Raw genomic sequence first — 22,834 nt, forward strand, 5'->3', positions numbered from 1 at the left:
TCACTTTTCTGTCATCTATTCTTAGGGTAGAACATAGTAGATACTTAATAAATGGTTATTGGATTCAGTTTAACTAAATGAGATAAATCTACATGAAAGCATAAGCTTGTTTATTTTAGTTAAATTAGCCCCATTTTAAGAAGTGGTACATCCAAGATACCTGAAACACATTAGAATTTTTTTTTGCTGTGCCTGATCAAAGTAGATTGTATATGTAGTGGTAAGATAAATAACTCTTCACTTTTTATCAGCTACAGTTGTCTCTTAGTCAATGCCTTCCTTTGGGAATGATCATTGGTGAAATATGCCTTCCTGCTTTCTCTTCATTGCCATCAAATCTTCTCTGTGTGAACAGAAAAACAAAGGATTTATATTATTATTGTTAATGAGTGATGTGTTAAATATTCAGCTAAAAGTTTTACTACAAGGAGAATTGAGTAACTCTTGAGTAAAATAAAGTTTGAAGGTTATTTCATCATTCATTCAATTATTTATTAAATTGCTTAAGACCTTATCTGGGCCGCTTGTCAGAAATAACTGTCTTTAGGGGTATCCTTTTTATTTAACTTCCCTCCATCCCCACCTTGAGAATCCTTGAGATACCCAGATCTCATCAAAGGTGGCCAGGTAGGAAAATTTACCATTGGGAATGCATGTTTCCCTTGTCTCCCCTTTGTTCTTCCCCATCAAACTTGAGGCTGTCCAAAAGAGCCATATGGTGGTTCAGACCACTTAGATGAGTTGGCAGCCACCACCTATCAGCCTTCTAGTGAAATTGAATATTGTAAGGCATTCTCATCTTTCTTGCTACTGCATTCTACAGTCTTCAGGGTCTTCTCATTTGCCCTGATGTTATACCCTTCATGCCCCTGAGACCCTGCCATCTGTTTCAGAGCTGGACCCTCAGGAACTTCTCTGCCTCCTTATCTGCCTTGCAACTGAATTCCTTTATATGTTTTCTCCCTCAACTTAGAATATGAGTGCCTGCACCCTTAAAAGGAGAAACTCTCATTTTCCATATTTCTGTATGATCAGTACTTGGCACAGTGTAAACATTTAATAAATGTTTTCTCATTCATTCCCTAAATTTTTGCAACTATGCCATGTTAGCATTCTCCTTTCCTTTTCACTCTTCTCCTATTACTATTATTTTCTGAGTAGACTATCTATCCCTTGTTTTTAGATTAACCTAGTTGGGCAAGGCCTTTTATGGAATTTTCATCTAAATAATATAAGCGATTTGAGGATAGAGGTCATATTTTATAATTCCATTGTTTACCTGGTAGTATATATATATCAACCAATATTTATTGAAACTAATTCAGCTGAAACTTTGTTATTTTTCTTTTAAAAGATTAATACACCAAATGTATCTTCTCTGACTGCTAGGATTATAGGCAACAGTATTTTCCTTGTATAGTGGTTCCTCTTATCTTGAAATTGCTAAAAATCTACTCCAGTGGTGTTAAACTCAAATGGGAATGGGGGCAACTAAATGATACATAATGATTCCTGCAGGCTATTTATTAAAAAAAACAACAAATATTAACATTATGTTCTATTGTATTTTTACTTATTTTGTTAAATATTTCTCAGTCACATCAGTTGTAATTTCATTGAGGTCCAGGTTGTATATTTGACAACGTTGGTCTGTAGTATGTCTTACAACTTTTGCCATTTTCCAAAAGCTTAGAAGAATTGGAAAATAAAAAGTTGTTCATTTTTTTTTCTTGAGTATCACTGGGGTACAACATATTTTTGGTGTTATCAAGAACCCTGTTATCGAGTTCCTGAACATATGAATCAGCTGTATGTTTTCCCATTGCTAATTCTTGACTTGAGTTACTTTCCTTTTGCGGGTTAGGTTACTGTTTTCCAAATGCACATCGTAATGTAAATATTTCTCTTTTTGTTACAGTTTCGATGTGGACAATGGCACATCTTCGGGACGGAGTCCCTTGGATCCCATGACAAGCCCAGGTTCAGGGCTAATTCTCCAGGCTAATTTTGTCCACAGCCAACGCCGGGAATCCTTCCTATACCGGTCAGACAGTGACTATGACCTCTCTCCAAAGTCCATGTCGAGGAACTCCTCCATTGCCAGTGATATGTAAGTGTGGGGACGGGGCTTTTAGGGTGAAGCACATCAGAATGTTGTCAATGCTTGCCATGAAATTTTCTCCATAACTGGGGACAAAATACTCTATCAATGACCGCCATTTGTACCCACTGAATTCTTTTCTCAGGAGGGAAAACTAAATAAGAGTACATTAATGTGGGTAATTGACATCAGCTTTGACTTGAGAAGAACATTCTCAAGAGAATGACAAACAGAGGACTCTTGGCATGTGCTGAGCATTTTTGTTTATGAATTGGCATAGATACCACATTTTGATGTTGACACTGACAATTTTATCATATAAGATTCCCTTTTCTCATAAAAGATCACTAGATGATAAAAGTTTTAAATTTAAGCCTCTTTTGAAAAAAATATTCATTTAGCTCCAATTATCATCCTATTTCCAGTTGTTTTGTTTTGCCATATGGACATTTTCTTGTATATTTTGAAAGGATTTAAACTTCCCAGTTTGAATAGACAGTCTCTTTCACTGTAATTGCCTCTTTAGAGAGCAACATCACTTGAAAAGTTCCCAGCACCATGTCCTGTACAGCTGCTGCCTTCATTTGTCAGATCTTTAAAAAGTCTTGAGAGAAACATTCCTTACTGACTCTGTGGCCTTGAAGATCAGTAAAACTGGTTTCTTTGAACATATATTGAAATTCAGATATGCTACAACATATAGTCTAATAAAGAAGACATATAATGTTTTGGTTTTCTTGGGAATCTATTTTTTTCTTACTCCAAGTCACCTCAAATTCAGTTTCTGGGATCAGTGCCATACAAATCATAATCTAAAACCCAATAATGCTCAGCTCAATCCAACTAAGACTAAGTACCACTTACATGTAAGAAGTGAGTTTATTTTTAGTTTGGGAATTATTACTTCCCCCACCCACTTTGTTTCACATTTTTTGTAATATGCATAGCTACCCCATTCTAGGGCTACTTCCCTTGCTTTTCATGGGAGAAAGTCTTCCTCGACACACTCTCAGATTTAAAAATCACTATTATCCCAAAATGACATTTTAAAAAATGATTATTCCAAATTATATCCACGGAAGAAATATTCTGAATGTTTTAAGGATAATTTGACATTTAAAAAAGGATAGGAAATGGACTTAATATTTCATTGGTACAGGGAACTCCCAGGTGAGGCAATTCCCTCCATTAATGCAGGCTGGTAACTGCTCTGCTAATGATAATCTTAAATTGGTACCTAGAGTATTGAGAATTTAAGTGACTTGTCCTGGGTCATGTATCCTGTGCATGTCAGAGGATGGATTTGATTTGGGGATCCAGGCTTCATGGCTAGCTCTCTAACCATTATGTGACACTGCCTCCATATTGCCTTAAAATTAATTCCTATGAAACATGAAAGTCTGTTTGTTATCATTCTCAAATCAAGATGGAATTTCGTAATGTCCTATGAGATGGTTTAGTAATGATGACATGCAACTCATCCAAATTTGGAATGAACTAAATACTAAAATTAATATGCAGAATCTTCCATAGCATGCATATTCTCACGAGCTTCCTGAGGAATCCAATGCAAATCTAAGTATTCTTGTAATCTATTGCACTGGAAATATTTAGGGATATATATTTATTCTGTTATAAATAATGAGTATCGGTTTACTATGGGTTTTGAATGGCACATTTCAACTAAAATATTCACTCTGTTTTGTGCTTTCCTGTGTCTTCATCATCTCCCTTGGGTTTTTCCTTTTCATCATTTTACAATTGCTCTGGCACTTTTATTCTCAGACATTTACCTGAAGCTCAGGCATCCTGGTGGTCTAAAGTTCAAGATTCCTTCTTTATGTCTGGCACCAAATATGACTGCTAGGCCAGTGATCTTTTGAAACTCTGTTCCACATTGCCTTGCTATTTTCAAGTTCTACTTATTACATTTAGTAGACCAGTACAAAGACAAATTTTGAGTGTTTTTCACTTGAATAATATAAGCATTCTACTGGGAGGGAGAAACAAATACCAATAATGATTCTCCACTTCTGTATCTCACGTTATGCTATTCAAGTGCTTCTGTATACAGAAATTCATTTTATCTTGGCAGGAACACTCAAAGAGGCAAAGCAGAAATTATTATCCTTACATTATAGACAGGGAAACTGAAGTTTAAAGAAGTATTGTAACTGGTTCAGAGTTACATGGATTCTGGCTCCTAATTAAATGGTCTGTCCACTGCCCTATGGAATATTGGCAGGAATAGATCTGGAGGGCCGATTGTGGTACCAATGCAGGTAACAAATGTTCATAGCTATGCCTGTGTCCCCATATTTTTTTAATTTTTATTCTTGTCTGTTTGTCTTTCTGTTTTTGTATTTCATTTTCTTTCATTTCTTCATGTTAGATCCATCATTTCTGACCCATATCTCTTACAAGGCAAAATATTCCAAAGGAATGAATCTATTAATAATGACAAAAAGAAAATTGCTCTTAGTAGGAGTTTGTCAGAGCAGCAATAACACAACAGTAGAATAATTATAATGATAATTTCTAAAATGTGTATAGTGCCTTTTGGTTTGCAAAACATTTTCCATGCTGCTTCTCATTTATATAAGGCATTAAATTTAGTTCCATTCAACAAATATTCATTGAATATCTACTATGGGCATGGCCTTCATTATGTGAACACTGCTATTACTGCTGTTAATATGGACACGAACACACACACACACACACACACACACACACACGAAAATTTCCACAGTAGCAGGACTGATTTATACTTTCCTTTTTAATAAATATCCTTCAGATACTGAAAATGTGTAATTCACAATGAGCACCTCTAAGGTTTGACAGGCACACCTTGGTAAACAGCTAGTTGTTGCTTATAGTTTATAGATTATGTTATATCTTTAGCTTCTTCAGCTCATAATCCTCCTTCACTCTTCATATAGGCAAGATAGATGTCAGTCATTCATTTAATCAGCAAACAGTAAAAATGTTTATTATGCTAAGCATTAGAGATATAAAGAGGCAAAAACATGGGCAATATGCCAATAATTATATAACATACACAGGCGTATACATATATGTGCATATGCATAGACATGTGAAAAGGGTAATTGTGTGCATATTAATATGTTACACGTAGTCAGGTATGTACATTGCTGTATTATGGTTTCATGACTTAAGAACTTTAACGTTTCATATGAACAACAATTCTTGTTATTTTTGGTGTTTTTGTTCACTCCATTTGCATTAATGCTGCTTCTGTTGTGACTGTTTTGGTCCATTGCTTGTTTGGAATAGGACAGTCCTTTGTTATAGATGATATTTCTGCAGACAAACTAAAATAGCACTGTGGTTGGTCTTAGAGTTCAGATGCTGGTCCAGGAACCATTAGTCTGTCCTGGTTACATTGCATTTGGAGAATCTGTTTAGTTGGAGCCATCACAGTTTAGAGAGGACTCTAATGTCCAGAAATGGCTACAGGAGGAGATAGAGTTGGGCTTGGAGTAAGTAATTTGTGTTCAAGTCTTGTGTATAACACATATTGACGGTGTGACCCTGGGCAAGTCACTCTTGGTGCTCCCAGACAAATCTCTGGGGTTGTAAATTGTATAGCAGAAGATCTGTTTTGGTAGAGGATCTCATAACTAGGAGCTCCTTCTGTCCACAGGTCTAGTCTGGCAAAAGGAAATATTAAATTTGAGAGAGTCACCTAATCTTATCAGACCCTCATTTTCCTTTTATGTAAGCTACCTCAAGTAGTTGTGAGAATGAATGAAAAAACAAATGTGTGTGAAAGAGCCTTCCACATATAAAATCCTAGATCAATGTTATTCTTACTAATATTTCCCATAAGCAGTTGACTGTAATAGGCACTCGAGAGAGATTAATAGAATGAATTATTAAATAATGAAAATTTAAACATATGTACCTATGAGAGATTGGAAGTAGATAAGCTGTAGTATTTATTAAAGACATCTGAATATTTTTACAAATACATAAATAATTATCAGGTTTGATTATAATTAATTCAGTAGAAAAAAAGATGAGAGTATTTTAAATATTTTCCCCAGTACATCATAAATAATTTCTGACGATATTCTGGAGCAAAAATGACATTAATTACCATTTTATAAATATAGGAACAGCTAAGTGACCCAATGGAGAGAGTATCAGGCAGGTCTGGAGTTTGAGGACCTGAGTTCAAATTTGACCTTAGTCACATCCTAGCTGTTTAACCCTGGGCAAGTCATTTAATGCTAGAGTTGTCACTAGGATAGAAAATAAGGGTTTAAAAGAATACACACACACACACACACACACACACACACACACACACACACAGAAATGAGAGAGAGTTAATGGTCTCTGTTTGTAATATATAGAGGAGGAAAAGGAGGAAGAAAAATATGATTAGGAGTAGAGATAATAAATACTGTACGGTTAACCTTCTCATCTACTATATCTCATTTCATTTTCTTTTTATTTGTGAGGAAACTGATAACAGCAGTGATTAACTTTTTACATGATCAATTTATTTAATTAAACTTTTTAAATGATTTTGGTTAAAGGAAAAGAATATGATTTTCTCCAGAGTCAGAAGTTGGACTAGAATGCAGTTATCTGTTAACCTCTTAAATCATAAACAACAACTACACTTAGAGAATATCCATATAAGAGCAAAGACAGATAAGTATGACTATGACCCAGTGAAATGGTGACACGTATTTGGACTCTATTATTTGAAGTTATATTTATGTAAAAGATAGTCATTGGTTTGTGTCCAGTGGAAATATGCAGTGTAAATTCAAATAATGTGAGCACTTCCTTGGTTGGCTTCATTATTTGCATTAATTGAGACCTAGCTATATTTTTACAAAGGCCTCTTTGCCCTGGGAGTTCATTCCAACCCTGGATTTCCCACACTTTAAGGATACTCTGCCCTGGTGACCTCTTCCTCTGATTAACTGATTCTTCCCCAAGCCTACATTTTAAGAGCAACTAGGACAGCTTTATCTTCATTCCTCTATAGGCTCCACTTTCAGTTCTTTGGGCTTTTCTTCTAATGCATCTTCTTTTTATGTGTCATCCTCTCCCATTACAATGTAAGCTCCTTGAAGATAGGCAGTGCCCCTCTTTCTGGTACTTGGCACACTATCTGGTACATAATAAGCACTGAATATTAATGCTTGTTGTCTTGCTTGTTGACTTGAATTAGTTCATGAGAAAATATTTGATGATTTATAGCTACTATGGACTCAGCAATGCCTTCAAATGAATATGTATTTTATTAATTTTAAAGTATACTCCATCTAAAAAAATTGTTGTAAGACTTAAATTAATATCCAATAACTCTAAGTACTATATTTATAAAGTTTATTAATTATCACTTGGAGTAGAAAGAAAATGAAAAGAAATAGAAGTTCAAACCTAATTATCTAACAAAAAAATAAACTCATGTAAGTAAGTTCTCCTGCCTTGGCCCCTTTCTGCAGCTGAAATCTGGGGAAAAGAGAGAGAGAGGCGGGGCTACACAAAACTTATATCCTCCCTACCTTAGCACCTAAAGTGAGAAGGAACATGGAATTCTGGGAGAGAGTCCTGAGGAGCAGATTCTAATTATACAATATTTGTTTATCTGTAGATTCACATTTGGACTTGTGGTTTTGCAGTAGTTCCATGGCTTCTGAGAGAGTATAACCTGTTTCATTTACCACCTCATGTCCCTGATAATTAATTGAGCAATTAAGAAATGGAAACTTAAAATTCTTATTGCCAAATTCTCAGTTGGAGATATAAATCTAGGAATGGAGAGATCACACTTGACTATGTGCAAAAAAATAACATTCTCCATTATAATCTACTCCAGTTCTCAGAAACAATTTTTCCACAAAACCCTATAATTTAGCTCTTCCATCAAAACTTTAGCAGAGATCCACTTAAAGCTTGTTGTGAGGTATTTAATTCACGTTAAGTTTACTATTTCTCTACTCTACAAAAGTTTTAGGACTGGTCTTCATAATGCTGTCAAGTTCTGTTACACAATGTGCTAATAAAGGAAGATACTATTGTGTTTATTAATATTTTACCCAAATCATTTAGAAATAGCTAATTCTCATTTTCAGTTTTATTTTAATTATAATTTTTATAATTTTATTTTAAATGTAAAATGGCTGCTTATAATATAAAATAGTGAAGCAGGTTTGTGAATGATTTTCAGCATCTAACAGGTATTTCATGAGAAGAATCCTGTTAATTATAAGTCCTTTTGTTTTAAACAAAAAGAAAAGTTCATATCGCTGCAGTATATTACACAGGAAGTTGAATACTTATTTCCAAGGAACAACACAATTGTATTAGAAATAACAAAAATTATGTCAGAGGAAACAGTTTTAATTGTTAGTAGGAGTACATTAAGGGCCTGAAATTGAGAGAACAATTTTAATCTCTTATAAATAATAGCAAACATTTTATAGAAACTAAGACAGTTAAACAACAGAATGGTCCCTAAGTGATTTCTTAGAATTCTTAACATACTAGGTAATGGAAATTATAGAATTTGATGTGGCTTTTTTTTTTCCTTTTAGTGACTTTCCAAATACTTTTGAAAATGACTCCTACAGTTCTATGAGATTGCTGCTGTTGAATTTCACTCAGACAATATGGACTGTGTGTGTGTGTGTGTGTGCAAATACAAGGTACCCAAGAGTACTTTCAGTAGTTAAAAATAAATAGAGATAGTCATTATAAGGCAAATAAGAAATTATGCAAGAGATTTAAGCAGCAGGACTTTCTCTATAAGTTGACTTAATAGCTCATAGAGCTTTTTATGCCCTTTAGCTTTGAAAAGTATTTCTTCATTTGAAAAGTATTTCCTTCTCAATCTACCACCAGTCCATGGATTCTTTAAAAAAAAAAAAAGAACCATTTCTTATTTTGTTTACCTTGAAATTATCCAAGTACTATTAGGTGATCTAGCAAAATTGATCCCTAAGCTGAAATTATTAAAATATGAAATGGCTTGTTCCAGAGCTGTTGGTAAAGTGCGAATGATTGGGTTAAGTAAGGAACTTGGTTCAGGAACTGCAAAATGACTGAACAAAGGTGAATTTATGATAGGGGTTCAGTCATAATTCCTTCAGAAAAGTACTTTTCTTAAGGAATAAGAGACCAGACACCATCCGGTTCAATGTAGCCAACTTTTAAATAGGTTATAAACAACCAAGATTCTTATCCAAAACTCAGAATTGGCAGAAAGTTATTCTAAGAGAATTATAAAATTGTTAATAATCTAATTAGACTAGCTTTTGGTTTTGTCTTCCATGAATGCTACTTTTGGAACAGTGTTTCTTTCCTATTACTACTATAAATTGATCCAGAAATTCATAATCTTCTTAATTTTTGAGCCAGAGAAGTCAGGAGACAGAGGTGTGGGGGCAAAGAGTTCCAGACATGGGGAGCAGCCAGTGAAAATGCCCATAGTCAGGAGATTTTTACAGACAGTTACAAGGAAGTATGAACAAAGTAAGTTATGAGAAAACTCAAAAAGGAGGAAGAGGCCTTCCTTCAAATTTTGAAAGATTTTAAAAGCAGATAATTTTAAGTTTGACCATGGCCATAATAGAGAACCACTGGAATTTCGAGGGATATCGTGCTCACACAAGAGCTTTAGAATGAGTTTACCAGATAAATGAACAATTTACGGAATGAGAGAGACTTGGGGTAGGGAGACCAACACGCAGACTTTTTCAGTAGTCCAGGCATGAAGTAATGAGGGTCTCTCCTTGGGTAAGGACAATCTGAGGAAAGGGGTGAATTTAAGGGATGATACAAAGGTAGAAATAGCAGGACTTGGCAACTGATTAGGAATGGTAGGGAAAAGAGAATTAGAAGTGGAGTATTATGCCTACTTTGTGCGCCTTGGTGACTGAGAAAAATGGTGTTGCTCACCACTGGAATAGGAAAATTAAGAAAAGGAAAAGACTTAGAGGGAAAAATATGAAGTTCACTTTTAAGATAAGTTTAATTTAAGATGATAAATGATGCAATTTGAAATGATTAACAGACACTTGGTGTTGCAAGAGTAGAAGTTAAAAGAGAGGTTATGGTTGGACAAAAAGATCTAAGAATCATCAGAGATGATACATATTTGAGCTGATAAGATCTTCCGAGCTAATGAAATGATCAATGAAAGCAATATAGAGGGAGAAAAGAAGAGGCATTGGAACAGTATCTTTGGGGAGAACTGTAGAAAGCTGCCTAACCTGGATGAAGATTCAGCAAAAGACACTGAGAAGGAGACATTAGATAGGAGAACAAAAAGAGAGGAGTATCACAAAAATCTAGAGAGAAAAGAATCTTAAGGAAAGGAGGGTGAACAACAAAGGCTGCAGAGAGGTCAAAAAAGCCAGTAGATTTGGTGATAATTTAGGAAAGAGAAGTTTCAGTTGAATGATGAAGTTGGAAACCAGAAAGCCAGGAGTTAAGAAAAGAGTAAAAAGGGGGGCAGCTGGGTAGCTCAGTAGATTGAAAGCCAGATGGGAGGTCCTAGGTTCAAATCTGACCTCAGACACTTCCTGGGCAAGTCACTTAACCCCCATTGCCTAGCCCTTACCACTCTTCTGCCTTGGAACCAATACATAGTATTGATTCCAAAAGGGAAGGTGAGGGTTTAAAAAAAAAGAAAAGAATAAAAAGAAAGGAAATAGAAGCATTAATTAGCTTTCTCAAGACATTTAGCTATGAAAGGGAGGAGAGAGATAGGATGATAATGAGTGGGTTAGATAGATCTAGAAAGGGTTTTGTTAAGAGGAAGACCTGGATATATTTGTAGGGGGTAGGGAAGCAATCAGTAGACAGGGAGAAATTGAAGCTAAGAGAGAAAGTGGGCTTCCATGTTACTCTACGTGCAACCATGGGCAAGTCATTTGGGGAGTTGGTTTCCTCATCAATAAAGTGAGAGGATTGGATGGGATAACCTCTAATGCCCTCTCCAGTACTACTTCCTTCATTGCCATTATCCTATTATTGTGTCTTACTATTCACTAATTATCAATTACAAAGTGGCCAGAGACAGAGATGGGAGCTAAAAAAAAAGTCTTAGCTAATCTAATTGGAAAATATCTGCTGACATGTAAGGACTGCTGTCTTGATGGTGCCAGCTTTTCCCCTATCATGTGACTTCTAAAGAATTAAGCTCAGAATAGTTAGGGTTGATGATTAACCAGAGGATTAATCACATATATGTGAGAGAATTGATGTGGTTTTTTTCCCCCTTTTTTTTTTGATGAAACGAGAGAGGTAAGAAAATTTAGATTGTAGATCCAACTCTACCAAAATTGGCTGAGATAAGTCACTTAACTTTTTTCATTTTCCCCTCTGTAAAATGAGAATAAAAAATCTTTCTCTTCCTCCTAGAGAGTAGAATCCTTTAAAGCATGAAAAGCACTTGCAGTAGAAAGAAAAAAAAATATTTGATTAGAAGGCATTCTCCATTCTCCGTTCCTTTGGTAAAATTATTGGGGGTCTGAAACGTCTCACTCTTGGAAAACATTTGATTTGGTATGCAATCTGTTTGTTTGTTTGTTTGTTTTTCCATTGCTTGATTTCATGCCATACAATACAATAGTATTCCATTATGAGCATATACCACAACTTGTTCAGCCATTCCCCAGCTGATGGACATCTCTTCAATTTCTAGTTCTTTGCCACCACAGAAAGAACCTTGCATTAAATCTTGATGGTGGGGGTTCTAGGAAATGTTCTGAGGGAAAACATCAAATATCAAATTTGTTTATGCCTATTTCCTAATAGGTATAAATTTATAGAATTAGTTTTATAAAGCCTGAAGGTCAGCATGAATAAAGTCATATAATAAATAATAAAAATATTTATGAAAATAAAGTCATCAAGTCATGTCCCTATCCTCAGTTCCTAGCTCATTGTGGACCCTTAATACCTATTAGTTGATTAACTTAAAATATTCCTCTAGGTGGTAGAAAGGATAGAGTATTAGACCTGAAGCCAAAAAAGACTGCTCTTCCTGAGTTCAAGTCTGGCTTAAGACACACTTACTATCTCTGTGACCCTGGGTAAGTCACTTAACCCTGTTGCCCTCAGTTTCCTCATCTGTAAAATGAACTAGAGAAGGAAATGACAAAGTACTCCAATATCTCTGCCAAGAAAACCACAAAAGGGTTCATGAGGAGTTGGACACAATTGAAAAATAGCTGAAGATCAAAAAGTCATCCAGTCCCCTTAGACTTGAAGACTTCTAATGATGGTGAACTTATTACCTACTATGGTGATTCATCTCATTCTTAGAAAGTTCAGAAAACCAGTATCAAATTTGTAGACAGAGGATTTGTTTTTTTTTTTAATTCCAGTTCTTTTATTTAGGAAATATCTGACTTTAGTTTCCTCTACTGTAGAATGAATGAGTAGGAAAAGAGAGTGTCAAAGATCCCTTTTAATTCTAAATACTTTTGATCTCATTGTTAGGAAATTTTTCCTTAAGTTGAGGTGAAATCTTTTGTCATTGTACCTTTATCAGTCTTTTGAAACGTAGTAAAACAAATGTCAGCATAGTCAAAGCCTCTCTAAGTCTTTAATCTTCAGATTAAACAGTCACAGTTTCTTTAGGCTTCTTTGTCTGGCTTGGTTCTGAGTTCCTTTCTTTACTCACCAACTTCCTTCCTTTGGATACACTCTAGTTTGTCAATAATAGTACCAAAATGTGGCAATAAGAACTTGAAAACAATGGTCTAGGTGTGACCTCACCAGGGTATAGTATACAAGTACTAACAGCATCCCAGTCTGGAACGCTATACATTTATTAGTTCATCTAGGTTCCCCTTTTTTATTGCTTGCCACAACGGCTCGTATTAAACTTGTAGTCCACCGTTGCCCCTAGATATTTTTCACATTAACTGTTTTCTGAGCGAGCTTAAGTCCCCTGGGTCATTCCAATATGGAGCTAATCATGTCAGTAAGGACCATAGTTTAGGATGGAATTCTGAGCCACTCTCACTTTGGACTGCTCCTATGATTCTCATGCCTCAGTGGACCTGGAAAAATTCGAATTCTCCGCCATTTGTGGTGACTTCTTCCTACTAATAAAGCCACCAGTGTGCTCTAGGATGTCATTGTTGCATTTCATCTCCTTCTAAACAAAACGATGGATATTTTAAGAACAATTCTGATATTTTGGAATCATGGGATATGTCCATTATGCAGGTGCAGACCTGTCTATTTTTAGCCTTGTTTGATGTAACTTCTCTTTGCTCCCCATATATAGGATCATAAGGTTGTATACCTAGAGATGGAAAGCACCCCAGAGGCCATAGTCCAATCTCCTCATTTCATCAATTAGGAAACTCAGACCCAGGGAGGCTAAATGATTCTCCCAAGGTCACTAGGAAACAAATATCTGAGTTGGTATTTGAATCCGGTGACTTGGATTCCAGATTGTTTTTTTTTCCATTTCTTTAAAAGGTCTTGGTTTTTAGAGATAATTTACTTGTTGACTTTAGTGCCAAAAGCTTGCTCAGCATATTCTTCATATCAAAGTTAATTTTTAAAATATCATACTTTAAAAAAATAACTACTTGATAAAATTTATATTACTATAACTGTGTCGAAGCACAGGACTTAAAATCAGAAGGTCTATATTTGCATCATGGATTTCTAGTTAGAAAAGTTTTCATCAATCATCTAACCTAGTGTCTTCATTGAATAGCACATGGAACTTGAACACAACAGTATAAGTCACTTGTCTAGTGTCACACAATTGGCAAGTAGCAGAGTTAGAATTGAAACACAAATCCTCTAATTCCAAATTTCAACATGTTTTCTATTTTATCACTTTCTATCTGAACTATTAAAAAAGAAATAAGCTTTTAAAAAATTCTGGATTACATGCTGACATAATTTTAAATATTTTTTTCAGCCATTTTGCAATCCATGTTCTCTCTCTCCCTCTTCCCCAAGAAGGCAAGTAGTATGAGATAGGTCATACATTTGTTACTGTATAATACATATTTCCCTATATGTCATGTTGTGAAACAAGATACCTTTTATTTACACTAGAGAAAAATTCATGGAGAAAATAAAGTGAAGAATTCAGACTCCATCTGTTTCTTCTATGCATTGGATAGCCTTTTTCATCATGATTCCAAGTTTTCTACCAAAGCTAGAGGGTTTCAGGATGAGGAAAGACAGCATTCTAGTCACTAGAGGACTTTGGGAAGAGGACCACATGTCAGCTTGTTTGGTATCTTGGACATGGGATTCATACTTGGATGTGCCATGCACATTGGCCAACCCTCAGGTAAAAACCGTCTAGGTTTGTGGGCTAAACTAGACTAAGGCCTCCTACCTGTCAGTGAGTTAGGGGAATATCTACCCCAACATGGGAAGACTTCTTATATTGGAATGCACAGATAAGAACAATTTGTTCCGGTAACCATTAAGGCAGTTGAAGCAGATGCTTTGGAAGATGTCTAGGTCAGATATGGAAGATGCCAACATCATCCACTGCCTCCCAGTCATCACCCGTCCTGACTTTTGTCTTGCCATTGGATTTTGATGACTGGAAGAGAGAGTGAAATGAATGACTTGTGCAACTCTGCCTCACTTAAATCCAATTCATGTGCAAGTCAAGACATCACTAGTGATGTCACTGGTCCTCTTAGAAAATGGAGGATGAACAACAACAGGTGGTAGACAAAATGATCTCTTAGTTTCCTTCCAATTCTGCAAGAAGGAAATGGAATCATTCTGTGACTTGATTCCTATGGACAGATGAGGAGGCTGTAACTCATAAAGGTTAAATAATCAGGCTGAGGTCAAAGAGTTGATAAAAGATCGAGATAGGATTTAAAAATAAGGCATTTTATTAACGTGGCACTCTTTCAATTCCATACAATTACTAAGTATAAGAGGAATTTAACAGATGTGGAAACTAAATTACAGCAACAAGCCACTACTGGACATGACCTTTAAGCTATTTCAGACATAAAAAGGCAATCAGCTTTATGATGTTCTTCATGGTTTCTCTCACATCTGAATAAAGGATAGAGTCCTACCCAGTTGTTGCATCTCTGTTTCTGGTTTTCTGTCTAGCAGGCTTTAGGTCACCTTTCCTCTAGTTGTTATTGGGTTTCAGGGACTTTCCTGACTGTGGGTCAGAAGTAGAATGCGTTCATTAAGTCCAGAGCCATCATCTTTATGGGATTGATTCCTGTTAATTCCCTCCCTTGGAGACAAACAAATGCACAACATAGCAATGTAGAATAGATCCATTGTAGAGAAGAGGGAAATGTTCTTATAGTTTAGTCAATGATTCCATTTTCTAGTAAGGTCAGGAAAGATTCTTTGATAAGGAATAGGATTCTAGAACTAAAATTCCTTAAGGTGGCTCCCTCCTCTCCCAACTATAATAGATTAGCACAGTGTCTGGCACATAGTAGGTGCTTCATAAATCTTTATTTGCTGACTGACATGCTTCATTGAAGTTCACTTGCCTGGAGATGTAAATTTTTTTCTTTTGTATTTAGCTAAATCAAACTAAATTATTATTATAATTTTCCTTTCACATTTAAACTTTCTGTGTATGATTGGTATTGAAGATGAATCAATTTGCCAGAATTGAGGCCTTCTAATTTATACTCTAAAGTTCCCCAAATGATTTTTTTTTAGTTAAACTCTTACCTTAGTATTAGTTCCAAGCCAGAAGAGAAAGTAGGGCAAGACAACATGGTTAAATGACCTGCCCAGGGTCACACAGGTAGGAAGTATCTGAGAACAAATTTGATCCCAGGACCTCCCATCTCTAGGCCTAGCTCTCCATAGCCACCTAACTACCCTCCAAAGTAACTCTTAAATAGTAAACCTTTCTAAAATAACAATAAACCTGTTAATGATAAAATGTACACTTTTCCCCCCTTGTGCACAAATATTTCTGGACTTGATGATATTTTCAATATTGTTAGCAGACCGTTACAAAGGCAAATGAAAGCTTCTTCCCAATTTTCATTATTGAGATTCAATTCTCTTAATCTTCTGCTCACTTTGGCTTTTGTTTCCAAGTGTTGAAAAACAATCATTTGTACTAGATCTATTTCTTCCCATTTCATAGACATGCATGGCTGTTTACTCACCTTATGAGGACACTGGATGTTTGAAATGCTTGAAAAGCTTATTTCTAAATTGAAGCTAAGCATTTAGTAGCATTCTTGCTTTGTCTATGAAAAGGGTTATGAGATGAAGGAGTTCTAAGATTCGAATTTTACCTATTTGCAAAGCACATCTTATCTTCTCCATTGTTTGCTCCTCACTGATCGATGCTATTGGACTTGGAGTGGAAGAGAGGAAGGAGTTTTGTGATTAGTTTTATTTAGACAATTAGCAAGTATTTGGTGGACACTAGTACTTGTTTGCAGGTATGGGCACACCTTTGGATGAATTGAGGAGGATAAAATAACTTTAAACCTAACAAGAATCCAAAACTATCCTTGCTCAGAATACCAAGTACCTTGAGGATCATTTAGGCAAAAAAGCTTTACTTTTGTCCCTTCACAGTCCTATTCCATAGTTAAGTAGTTCAACTCTATCCTTGACATCTCTTACTCCCTTGCCTTACCAGGGTGTATGGAATGTTCAAGGATAGACTAGTACCTCTGGTTTGGGGACTTGCTGAGCCTTTTCCAGGGCTGCTCATCACCCTTTGGTGTCCACCTGCTGCTCAGCTCTGACCCGTGGCTCCAAGAAGCTGTAGCATGTGAGGTGGCCACACTCTGGTAAGCTATCTCAGAAGTCTGGCTAGACCAGGTTAAGGATAACTGGCAAGTCTCTTATTGGGACACAATTCTCTTAATCTGCTCACTTTGGGTTTTGTTTCCAAGTGTGAAAAAAATATCTCTTCCCATTTCACAGACATACATAGTTGTTTATTCACATTATGAGGACAGTGGGTGTTTGAAATGCTCAGCTCATCAGTTAGGAGGTGTCCATTCCAGGAATGTGAAGACTTCCCACAGCAGATGGGGCTGATGAAAATGATTTGCTCCAGCTGCCTTGAAGGTGACAGAAAGAGACACTGTGAAGTACGTAGATCTTGGTTAGATATTGAAGGAGCCAAGATCATCCATTGCATTCTGGGCCATCACCAGTTATCTTGACTCTTGTCTTGCCACTGGGCTTTGATGACTCTGGAAAAGAGAGTGAAGCAAGTCTGCCTCACTTAAATCTACTTTATGGATGAGTCAAAAGACATCACTCATGATGTCATTTTGGACCTCTTTGGGTATGAAGGTCAAGCAACCAACTACACATTGCCAAACTTCATCCCTTATATGCTCGCATTGTCTCTGCCTTCTCTGCCCTATTTGTGTACTGCTGAACACCACTGCAGGGTGTCACAGAGCCATACCAATGAGTTCTATTCCAGTTAATGTTAGCTGATATTGCTTGGACCCTCACTCTACACATGAACCTTTTGTGCTAATTTGATTGGCTCCATATCATATTCCTCACCCTCATTTGAAACCTCTACCCATCTTAAGCCATAGTATCCTCCAAATCTTTGCTTTCAACATGGGATCTTGCTTCCCTCTTTGAGAAAATCAAGGACAGACATCTAGAACTTCCTGTTCTTATGATTTCCTTAATGATTAATATTCTCTTTCTCCTTGAATTGTCTTGTATTTGCTTTTCTCTGTAAATGTTGTTCGTCTCTCTCTGACCCTAGAACAATTTAGGCAAGGAATGTTGAAAAAATTTCTTTCAATTTTCTTTTTATTTTGACTCTCCAGTGTCATGTACACTATAATAGGAGCTTAATAAACATAATCCACTTAAATAGTCTAGGAATTTGTCCCTAGAATACACAGTGTACTTTCAGACATTTCTCAGGACTCTTGGGCTTTCCTTCCTTTTTGTTATTCTTTATCTATAGGCTTTAGCTTCTCTTTGGCCACTAAAATTGTGTGAAATTAGTGCCCCTGTGGAGAACCCTTTGTGACCCTTCTGCTGGAGACACTAAACTCTAGCCATAATGATACTCTTTTTGAAAGGCAAGATTAAATAATTTTGCCTTCATTAAATGTATGCATATGCATATAGAGTCACAGAGTTTTAAAGTTGAAAAGGACTTCAGCTGTCTCCTAGTACAACCCAATTGCCCCCCATGCCAAGTCCAAGTCCTCACTAAAATGTCTTTGACTAGTGATCTTGTATCCACTGCTTGAGCCTTCCTGTGAGGACGACCCCCATCACCTTCCAAGGCAGCCCATTCCACTTTTGGAAAAGTTGAATTGTAAGGAGTTATTTGTGACATTTCCTTAAATCTTCATCTTTGTGATTTCATTTCATTTTTTCCTATTTCCTCCTCCTGCCTCCCTTCAACAAAACAAAACAAAACAAAACAAACCCACAGGTTTCTTCCTTATTCATACAATATTAGCTATCAAGTTCAACCCCTCCTTATTCTGTAGAGGAGGTAAGGAGTCCCACAGAGATTAGGTAACTTTCCTAAAGTCACAAAATAGCAAAGTGGAATTTGAACCAAGGACCTCTGACTCCAAGTCCATTGCATTTTCCACCTTGTGACAATCTCTCAAATAATTAAAGATAGCTATTCTATGTCCTTGAGTTGCTGCTAAATGGAAGGAACTCAGGTTCTCCTTGGTAACATGAATAAAATGAATTTTGGAGTTGGCTTTATTGTATAGCCCAAAACAACCAAACATCACTATATGAACTACCTGGTCATCTTGTATTCCAAAACGAATAATAATTTTTTTAAAAAGCAAAAAGAAAGTGATTGTGATCCTTGTACCACCATCCTCTATTGTGAAACCATGAGGAGGTATAAACATTCTACAAAAAATGCAAAAAGATGCTTCAAATGAAAATATTTCAATGTTTGGTAATTTCAAAACATAAAGGAGGGTAGATAAAAATGCATTTTAAATATGGTTCAGGAGTAAGAATCAAGCAAAATGAAAGGCTTGTAGACTATAAAAAAATCTTAAATTTAAGAAGAGAGTCAGGAGGTACTAGACATTGTGAATGCCAAATAACCACAAAAAAATGGATTGCTTTCTAAATGGAAAGAAATTATTGGTTATTAATGATTCCTTTCTGAATAAGCTATACACAGTTCCAGAGACTATCAACTTTCCTAAGAAAATTAAGTTAATATAAATCTCTTGCTATAATGAGGCCAAAAAAGCCCAGAAAACATCTCTGCCAGCAAACCCTTGACTTTATTGCCAAGTGGAGATCTGTGGCAGCCAAGAGAAATACAAGCTTAAAATATTTATATTTATAAAATGTATAAAAATCTTGCCAAAGTGGATGGTAAAAAATTTTAGCAGTATCTCTAAGTAAAAGACTGAGACGTACTGGATGAAAAAATGAGTATAGAAATTTTGCCAAATTAAATTAAACCAGATCATCTCAAGAGAATTTAAGGATGACCCAGGAAGAAGGCCAACCAAAAGATGAAAAATGGAAAAGATCCACAAAATCATTAAACACTTTTATCCATCAGTGACAATGGAACCACCTTTGGACTCTTAATATCTTAGCCCCTGATATATTCCATAAATAAGTAAAAATGGCACTGAGGTTAAGGATTGAAGAACAGTTAAGATACCCAAAGGGCACTAAAAGACTGTCTGTCCTTTGATCCAGCCATAGCACTGCTGGGTTTGTACCTCAAAGAGATAATAAGGAAAAAGACGTGTACAAGAATATTCATAGCTGCGCTCTTTGTGATGGCAAAAAATTGGAAAATGAGGGGATGCCCTTCAATTGGGGAATGGCTGAGCAAATTGTGGTATATGTTGGTGATGGAATACTATTGTGCTAAAAGGAATAATAAAGTGGAGGAATTCCATGGAGACTGTAACAACCTCCAGGAAGTGATGCAGAGCGAAAGGAGCAGAACCAGGAAAACATTGTACACAGAGACTGAGATACTATGGTGCAATCGAAGGTGATGGACTTCTCCATTAGTGGCAATGCAGTGATCCTGAACAATCTGCAGGGATCTACAAGAAAGAACACTATCCACATCCAGAGAAAGAACTGTGGGAGTAGAAACACAGAAGAAAAACAACTGCTTGATCACATGGGTTGATGGGGATATAATTGGGGATGTAGACTCTAAACCAGGGATCCCCAAACTTTTTACACCAGGGGCCAGTTCACTGTCCCTCAGACCGATGGAGCGCCAGACTATAAAAATAACTATGAACTGTATATGTATGAAATCTGTATAGCACTGTGTGGGATAGTGGAGGCTGCAGCGCTGGCTGGGATGGGCCTGTCACACCTTGCACAGGCCCATCACTGCCACCACTATACCGGGCAGCAGTATATACAGTGTGGAATCCCCTCCCCCAGATCGCTGCTCACCATGCTGATGTCTTCCATCATGCAGCCATAATCCTCTGTGAGGTGCCTCGTTCTCTTTCAGTTACTCTCAGAACAAGGCGCCACCCAAAGGATGATGTCACCGGAAGTAGTGCTGTATGTGAGTGAGACCAGGCTTTGTGGCATCGCCACATCCTGTGCTCCTCTCACTGAACACCAATGAAAGAGGTGCCCCTTCCGGAATTGTGGTGGGGGCCGGATACATGGCCTGAGGGGGCTACGTGTGGCCTGCAGGCCATAGTTTGGGGACCCCTGCTCTAAATGATCACCCTAGTGCAAACATCAACAATATGGAAATAGGTTTTGATCAAGGACACATGTAAAACCCAGTGGAATTGTACATTGGCTATGGGAAAGGGTGGGAGAGGAGAGGGAAAGAATATGATTCTTGTAACCAAGGAATAATGTTCTAAATTGACTATTTAAATAAAATTAAAAAAAAAAAAGAATAGTTTTGATAGATCTAGTGTACATAAAAGAAACCTTTTATGGAGGTGATACAAATAGAGCACTGAGGTATGAAGTCTCTAGACAGCTGTAAAAATTATCACCAGTGGTACCTTTGTTATCCATCACTGATGACAAATATTACATGAGACATGGAAAAGGGAAACTTGTACTCTTCAAAGTTGTGCTGGGTCATGGAGGAAGTTGTCCAGATGCTCTTGTGAATTACATTTAATTGATTATATTGCTTGGAACACAGCCTAGGCCTTGGAGAACCTGCTAGATGGGATCCATAATCATTTAACCCCTCCTTTACTCCAGAGTGAATCTCAAAGCTGAGTGGATTATTTTCCCAGCGTTTCCTTTCCCATTTGGAATTGGTGGGCTAGGCGGAGGGTCCCTGATCATGGTGGGGAGAAGTAGACAACAACAGGGTTTATGGCAAAATATCCACTCTGGCCAGGCCCTCATGGCACTGTGGATGCCTAGATGGAATGAAGCCCAAGCTAGGACTAGCTCATTGAAATATGCTAAGATCATCTTGTCCTACCCTTCATTTTACAGATAGAGAAACTGAGGCTAACATAGGGAGAATGGCTTTTGTGAAGTCACTAATATTCATTTAAGCTGGACCAATATATATCAAAATAATTTATCTTTTTTAGAATATGAATTAAAAACTATATTTTCATCTTGAATAGTCATTAAATAGTCATCTAAATATAAATTTGTGGTGCTGAAGTGTTTGGGGTTATGTTACTTCTCCCCCATACCCCTTTTACTCTTTATTCTAAATGTGGAAAAAAGAAAATCCAGATGCTCTTAACTGAGCCGAGAGCATGCCTATGAGACTCCCCAGGGAGGAAAAAGATGTTGTATAATTTTTTTCCTTCTTATAAAGAGATTATAAGGTAGTTCATGACTTCTGTCTAGAAAGGTTAACAACTTCAGTTGTGTGAAATCTGTATTCTGCTTGACTTATAGTCTTGGATTTTTCTAGCCTTGTCAAAATTTTGACTCCATCTGTCATTCATAATGCCACCAGAAAAAGAAAGAAAAGTTCATTTAATTAGTATTTTCAGTTTTAGACATTGACAGCTATTTTCAACTATCTTTTTTTCCCCTGTGTGAACTGTTCTTTGCATTATCATAATAACATAATAGTAACAGGCTTAAAGCTGCTAAAATGATAGAAGATGTGTTTCTGGTTTTGAATAGGAATTTTATCATAATATCTTGACCTTTTTGCTGCTTTTATGCTATACAGGTGTACCCCAGTTAAAGAAAACCCATGTGGAACTAATATAGAAATAACAAAGGATGGATATAGCCTTTTAATGACACTCAATAGAAACAAGTGACACTATAAAAGTTTTACAGAGAATATTAAATAGAGGAGTCACTGCTAACCTAGGAAAGTTAATTAAGCAATTGAGTCTATCCCACCAGTTTGCTTTTCTTTAAAAAAGCTTGGTAATTTATAAAAAAGGAAGCAGTATTCAGTTAATGAATTAGAATATATTTATTAATTTTTAAAAAATGAATTGGACCAGAAATATTCCTGGAGATGGAATTAACAAAAGAGACATTCTAGGATTCAAGGAAGAGAGTGAAATAATAGAAGTTATCTATATATCTGCAGAGTCTTTAAAATAAAGCTCAGCAAAAATGATATTTAAGGACTATATCTTAAATCCAAAAACTGAGGACATTTTCCCAAGAAAGTAAAGAATGTAAGGTTTAAGGGCCCTGAATTTCAATAGTTTTTGTTGTTGTTACAAATACAGAAAAGAGAAAGAAAGATATTTTCAGTTGGAGTAAAAACTAATGAAAACGTGACTACTTCCT

General features: G+C 36.3%; 1 protein-coding gene across 4 annotated transcripts in view; it reads left to right on the plus strand.

Annotated features, from left to right (window-relative positions):
* LOC100032166 (cAMP-specific 3',5'-cyclic phosphodiesterase 4D) overlaps positions 1-22,834 on the plus strand; it is a 1,134,105-nt gene that overhangs the window by 858,097 nt on the left and 253,174 nt on the right. For all 4 annotated transcript variants that reach the window (XM_003340569.4, XM_007486363.3, XM_007486361.3 and 1 more), the window contains exon 2: positions 1,919-2,110. In XM_003340569.4, the coding sequence (XP_003340617.1) occupies positions 1,919-2,110 (192 nt within the window). The remainder of the gene's footprint in view (positions 1-1,918; positions 2,111-22,834) is intronic.

This window comes from Monodelphis domestica, chromosome 3 (assembly GCF_027887165.1).
Source record: "Monodelphis domestica isolate mMonDom1 chromosome 3, mMonDom1.pri, whole genome shotgun sequence".
In the NCBI taxonomy this organism is placed as follows: Eukaryota; Metazoa; Chordata; class Mammalia; order Didelphimorphia; family Didelphidae; genus Monodelphis; species Monodelphis domestica.